We start from the raw sequence: 7,565 nt of genomic DNA, 5'->3' as shown, positions 1-7,565 counted from the left end.
ATTTTTATTTTTTTATTAAAATAAAATTAAATATAAAAAATGTGTATATCAAAAGAATATAAATTGAATATCCTATTTAAAATGTATCTATTACTCAACAAAAATGTGTGTTATGTATATAAAGGATTTAAAAAAAGGAAACATGGAAGTTGGTGAGAGAATGAGGTCTAAACACAGACCAATTACAAAGCTTGATGGATGTCAACCTAATTGGCATGATGTATGTACAACTCTTGTTCCTCGTACGAATGTGTACAATGATTGGAGCCAGTTCATAGTTAACCAAATCCAGCTAGGCCCCTAGGCGTGTGTGCAAAACAAGTGACTCTACATTGATTTAACCAAACACATCACAAATGAGTCAATGCAATTTCCCACCATTTTGCTTTTTAGTTCAAGTTAGACTAAATTAATTTGATATGTAGATCATACATTATATACTATAAGAAACATTTCAGGTGCACTGGGAGTACTGGTGCTCCAATTGTTTTAACCGTTGATCTGAATTATAAAAAATATATATAATATATATTAATTAAAATCAACGGTTAAAACAACTGGTGCACCGGTACTCCCGGTGCACTTGAAATGTTTCCTATACTATATAATAGCACCAAAAAATGTAAAGCAACTCGTATTTCTATGGATGATTTTTTTTTATGTTCATATAACATCATTGTACTTTTAACTCATGAGTTATTATTCAAATGACATAATTTTTTCATTTTATCTAAAAATTTTATTATATTATGCAAAAATTTATTATTTTATTACAAAAGATAGATATTATTTTATTATTATAAAATAATAATGTTTTCACAAGGAAGTACAAAAAGAAGTTGGGTATTTCCAATTATTACCAAATGTGATTGAAAGACAAATAGCTTAAGAAAGAGTAAAGTAGGAATAAAGAGAAATTATTAGCATTCATCAGGTATGGCTATTGAGTTCACGGCTTCTTGTACTATCCACCGAACTGCTTGGGAGTGAAAATATTTTCAAAATGCTTCTGCTCTCAAGGAAACAAAAACACTCACCATGCCACTATGTTTCTTGTTAAAATTTATGCAAATTAAAATACATATAGATATCTTTCATTAAATAGTTTATTTTTATTTAATTTATTTTAATTTTAATTATAAACTCACTCATTCTTAAATTAATTATATTTTATTTAACAATAATTATAAACTCACTTATTTTTATAATTATATAATATCTATTAATATTATTTTTTAATAAATACTTATAGTATATAATAGTATAAAAGATATAAACTAATTAATAAATTATTAAAATTTAAAAATAATAGTTATTTTAATATAAAAATAAAATAAAAATATTTATGATAGAGTAAAAATATTAAAATATTTATTGTTCATGTTTCATATTGTTTTAAAATAACTTGATATTTTTAAAATGTTAGTAAAAATATGTATTTTAAATTTTAATTTTAAACTTTTGACTATTTTTTATTTTTTATTTACATAGAACCAGGTCAACCGGTTCAACCAGTAACTCAGCGATTAAACCAGTGACCTAATGACCTTATCGGTTTGATTATCGATTCGGTTATAACAACTATGATAGATACAAATAAAATTGATATAATTTCCAAAAAATAATGTAATCTTAGACCACGATAGTTTTTTTCATTTGTTTACATCACTTTTTCAATCCTCCTTTCATTCATAAAAATAAAAAAAATAGTCCATTTTTATATAACATTAACAAAGTATAATAATTTTAGGTTTAGTCTAATAGTTTACTTTATTTAAAAAATAAAATATAAATTTTTCTTTTCTTTCAATATCTTCATTCACTTAAATTTCCCACTTTTACTTTGCAGTAGGTAATAATTTTAGTAAATTATTAAACACCGCCCCCCTAAATAATTAGTCTAGCTCCGCCTCTGCATCTATTCAACTTTAAAGGTTACGGATAGTTAGTAGATATAATTAAATTCTAAAGTTGGCACGTACATAAAATATCATACTTAAATAAATTACTATGTATTTATATATATTTACATGTAATATTTTAAAACTTTAAATGTATATTCCGTGTTTTAACATGTACTTTATATAAATAATTAATTGTTAGTTAAATTTGGTGTACATGATTCATATAATTTTCAAAGAATAATATAACCTTAGGCTAAATCGAGAAAAATTCTTACATGTTTTAAGAGCAAATCAAGTAATTTATTGTTTGACTTGTCAATAATGAGAAGTTATTTTTTATTTTAAATTTAATTTAAAAAATGTCTATTAAGAAAACTCATAAATTTAAAAATTTAATTAATAAATATAACAATTTATATTATTTCCATGTAAAACAATTAATAATACAGTAATTAATTCACTAGTCTGATTAAACAAGTATCGAAAGTTCGAATTCCACCCTGTTTATATAACAACCCATTGGCCAACAAATTCTTAAATAGAGTTCTAATTGGTAACGGATTAGTTGTTGACGAGTCGCATTGAGAGATATCGTAGGCAATTAAAAAAAATAATTTAAATTGCTTCCATAGTACATATCATATTAATAATCCTTGCTCCCCGGACGAAAAAAAAAACAGTATTGAGTCAAATCCAGACGAAATTGTATACGAAAAACCTGCTAAAGCCCACATTGCCTAAAGTAAAAAAAGAAGAGGAAGTTAATAGTACTAATTAATAATTAACAATTAATAAAATAGATCAACCGGTCAGGTAGGATGAAATGTGAACTTGAGAGATAACAATAAGCTTGGTGCGTTTATCAGAAAACCTACCCAATCAAAACAATTTAGTTTAAATTTGATCAAAAAATCATATTTCAAAATAATTAAAGCATTTTTCTACCTCATAAATAACCAAGAAAGATCTTACTCACAATATAAATAAATACTTGGGCCATAAAATTCAACAAAAATAGAAACAAGTAATCTGTGGGATTGAAATCAGTGATGGGCACCTCATGAGCAAAGTGAACCCCACAAGTTATGATGTCATCACAACAATACACACAAGAAGAAAAAGATAATGTTGCAAGGTCCTAGAGTGATTTTGTAACCTGTAATTGTACACAGAACTCTGCAAACGAAAGATATTTCTCTTAGAACCTTCTACACCAACCTGCCATAGCTTTAGTACAGCATCCACAAAGTGAGATCACATGATGGTGCAGCGGCTCCTTTCTTCCGTTGGCTGTGAGTTTGGTTGCTGGAATCGGTTTGACTCCGATGGATTGTATGTAAATTCCGATGTATCAAGCCCATACTGAACAAGGAGCACTTGGTGTCAAACACTACAAACCACATACAATTCCCTCCAAAACACAAGTACAAGCAATTTTATTTTATTTTATTCTTCAAAATTCCATCCAATAGTATTATATTCAGGAAACTCGTTGAAATGCTGAAAGAAATTACCACTAAAATAATATATACTTGGTTAGAACAGCAGTAGTAATAAGAATATGTAATTAACAGTTTAGCCATTAATGATGACATGATTTCAACAGAATGATCATGGTTACAATACTTTAAAGTCTCGTACAAGGTTCTATCAACAATGCACTACACATGCTCTATTGTTTCGAAAATACAATATAATCAGGATAATCATTAGAATGCTCAAAAAATTCAGACTGAAAGAAACTACAATGAAAATAATATAATTGGTTGTCAGTTGGAACAGTAGTAAAATTCTAGTTTAAAGATCCAATATTGGCTTTCAACAATGTTACTAGCAGCACAAACCATTATCCAAGTCAGGGAAGCTACAATATAAGTGTGCACAAGTGTGTATCTATGTGTAGGAAGAAGTTTGGTAACCAATTGCACCGGATAATCACAAAAGTTAGCATCAAGGAGCCCTAGTCGCATAGCAAGAATATTAGATAAGGCGAACTTTCAGAGATAATTATTGTACCTTCTCCCTCATGCGTGTACTCCATGCATCGTTTCTGCTTGGACGATGGTCAAGGGTCCCAGCAACTGGTACCCCTGTTGCTGGGCCTGCTGTTCTGTTGAGCAATGGTTGTCGAGCTTGGTGCCTTGGGTTAATGAACTCCTCGTCACTATCATAATCTGCTGGTCTATTTGCAGCCTTAACAACAAGTACTAACAAGAAAAGAAGGGCCTGCAATTCCATACACAATTGTTATTCACCAAACAGACAGACAGACACATTACATTGAATGCACGCATAAATCTTCTTTTTTTTTTTAGATCCCTACCCTCTCCCTTTGTTGGCAGGTAAGTGGGGTAGGAGAGGACATTTAAAAGCATGCTTGAGAATTGGAAGTACCATATCAGAAATGAGATATTACTTCTTACCATCCTTACTAAATAGACGTTTAATAGTTTAATCATAGTCTCAGCTACTATTTTTCTGTGGATATAATGTATATGTAGCATACACAAGGAGATATGCATGTCTGGCTGCAAAATCATATTGCTTTCATATCAATATCAATCATATGACTTATTGCTTACCTCAAAGATAACAATTCCAAGTGCAACCCATTTCACAATGCTCCAATTCTCTCTCAAAAATTCATATATCATATCAAAATCTCCAGTTTTATCAGTTGGAATTTCCTGAGCAAAATATAGTTGTAAGATGACAAATATATTTTCTATAATTTCAGATTCATAAGTTAACCACAGACAATTTTTACTTACTTCTTTCCAGCTTTTGTCAAAGAAAATAAAGGCTGCACATCCCAGCTCTATCAAGATCAGTAGTACCAACAAAACTGAGTACTTTGTTGAGTTAAGGAAACTAATAATAATTCCTTTCTTTATTATTTCATGCATGCACGCACAAGCAGCTGGACATACATATAGAAAAGAGTAGAAGAAAGATTTCAACTCAAGCTATTTGTATGTTAGTGCAATTTTTTGAGTCCGTGAAATACTTTTGGATGTATCATAAAGATGTTCTATAAGGATACACAGCTAAGGCAGCATCCATTTCGCATTGACGTTGCAATACAACCAAAACAAGAAATAACAAAGAGAACTACTCCAATGCCAATGAATATATAAATGAACCTGCCAAACATGAAATACACAATTAGATTCAGACAGTACCAAGACAGAAATGGTTTCGGAAACTTCATCAAGAAGTAACAAAATCTGCCTATAAAAAGATATTGCCATCACCTATTTCACAGCATTTCAGAAATTCAAACATGCATCTTCCATGGGATGTGAACAACACCAAACCGATTAACAGATTGATTACTAGACCTAAGTGTAACTAACTAGCAGACGATCACCGTAGTACTTCACTCATAACTTTCCAGAATTACTCTTTTATAAACTCAACTGTGAGATGTTTCTTATACAGTACTTGGAAATTTTTATTAAACAAAAGTGTTCACACAATTATAACTTAGGGATAAACCAAATAAATCATACCAAAACACGAAATTGATCCAGCAAAATATAGCCAAAAGCAAAGTCTTTTGCAAGTCAACACTACACATCACTCAATCAATATAACTCAAAGTTGGTCAGGAAAGAAACATACCAAGCCTTGGGCAAATCATCAAAGAAGCTGTTCGATAGAGACACAGCCGTAAGCATGGGTCGACCAAGTTGAATCAGAGAACTATCATCACTGACAGGGGAAACTGCATCATCCGGAGCTTGAAGGAATTCAACCAACAGATAGATCCCATAGCCAACCATGGCCAGACCGGTGAGGGTCAGGAAGAAGTTCAAAAGCTTCAAAAGGCACTCCCAGAATCCCCTACACGCCATCCTCTACCGGCTACACCTACAAATTGTAGTTCAACCCCTAAACCAGAATTCCAAGAGGGAGGTCAATGCCCCCAATATATTCTCTGCAGAGCACAGAGAAAAAACAAAAAAAAAAAAAACAAAAGCATTTTTCAACAAAGTGTTAGATTAGTAGTACACAGAAAACACTATCACAGCAACAATAAAACCTGCACTTCAAGTTTAATTATAAAGGATTGTGCTAACTTATACTCCTTAAAGTTTACTCTATCTAAAAAGACAAAAACTAACAATATTGATGATAAATTCATCCTTTAATTTACACTAAAATTTAACCCTGTGATCATCATATGAAACATTTTGAAAATAAAGAAAAGAAAACTATTTCCGTCTGGCGAGGTCAATTTTGCTGCAAATGTTGAAGTTCCTAATTTCATCGTGTCAATCTTATTTTCAACGGGAAAAAACTGAAAAAGGTTCCTAACTTGGAGACAACAACTAAGAATATTCAATGCAACCGACCCCAATTCCCAACCACAAGGAAAAAAAATCTCAGCTTTAACAATTCATTGGAAGGAACAAGAAATAAGGAATCAAGAAAGGGTTTTGAGGAGAGATTGAAGGAAGTTGGGAGCAGTAAACTTACAGAAGGAAATTAACGATCTTGTACAGCTAGCAATTTCCGACCTGCAAAGCTTTCAAGTCTTTGAAAAATGAATTGAAGTTGGGATCAACCCACAGCCCACAGGAATAGACATAGAGACACAGTACAATCATAATTAACCCCTTAATAATTAATTAATTTATCATTCAAAGTGAAAAAAAAATGAAAAAGCGAAGAAAGAAGAACAGAAAATGGATGAAAACTGTTTTTAAATAAAATTGATAGCAATACTAATAACCATTACATAATAATTTAATCAAATTTATTAAATTATTTAATAATTTTTTACTACTAATTTTACATAAACAAGTCTTTACCCTATTAATATTCAGTAAACCTGCCACCCTGGCATTTTCACTTTTGCAAGGCCCACACACCACAGAGGCCCAGACATAAAGAAAGGGCATCCAGGTCATTTTGACTTTTGGTCAACGGTAATTTTAACTATTTTCTTTCAGATATAGCAACCGGTCAACAACATTAGACTTCCGGTTCCGGAAATCTCTATTGTCAACAACATATTTTGTTTCTAGTTTCTCTTTTTTACAACGTCAAGCTTCTAGTTGGGCTTCAAACTTTAAATATGGGCTAATTATTACCATAGTGTTCTTCTTTGGGCCTGTACTTGGTAATTCTTATTTTTCTCTCCAGATTCAGCCCACAGATTCAGCCCACACTTTAAAGATGTACATGTTTTAGGGTTGGCCCAAGTATTTTATAAAAAAAAAAGACTAAAATAACTCAGAACTTATATGACCAAAAAAAAAAAATCACAACATGTTTGCTAAATAAATTATTAAAATAATTAAATTATTTTACAAAGGTTATATTTTTATCAACTTCATATAATTTATTATACTATAGAATAGCCATTATAACAGTTAAATAAAGGTTTTCATATAAAATAAGAATAATTATAATATAAAAACATATATGAAAGTTAAAAGAGTAATCAAGATAAATTTGATATGCTATCAATTTAATTTTATCAAATTCAATATCAAGACACAAACTAAATATACTAAATCAACGTTGTGTAAGTGGCTTTCATTGGGTTTAAACAAATTTGGTTGAAAAAAATATTTGGATGTATAATGGAACCGAATTAAATATTATATGTTCCCCGGGTTAAGCATAAATAGTTATATAGGAAGTATAAGG

The 7,565-nt window shown here is 30.4% G+C and overlaps 1 protein-coding gene across 1 annotated transcript; it reads right to left on the bottom strand.

Moving 5' to 3' along the window:
• On the bottom strand, positions 2,858–6,614 carry LOC107642632 (tobamovirus multiplication protein 2A). The gene is made up of 7 exons (XM_016346043.2): positions 6,387–6,614; positions 5,529–5,844; positions 4,948–5,047; positions 4,676–4,756; positions 4,487–4,591; positions 3,921–4,130; positions 2,858–3,266 (listed from the first exon to the last, which is right to left on the bottom strand). Exons 2-7 carry the CDS (start codon positions 5,759–5,761, stop codon positions 3,159–3,161), a joined length of 837 nt encoding a protein of 278 aa, XP_016201529.1. The 5' UTR covers positions 5,762–5,844; positions 6,387–6,614; the 3' UTR covers positions 2,858–3,158.

The sequence above is a fragment of the Arachis ipaensis genome, chromosome B05, assembly GCF_000816755.2.
Source record: "Arachis ipaensis cultivar K30076 chromosome B05, Araip1.1, whole genome shotgun sequence".
Lineage (NCBI taxonomy): Eukaryota > Viridiplantae > Streptophyta > Magnoliopsida > Fabales > Fabaceae > Arachis > Arachis ipaensis.
This window is presented reverse-complemented; position numbering and strand designations above follow the sequence as displayed.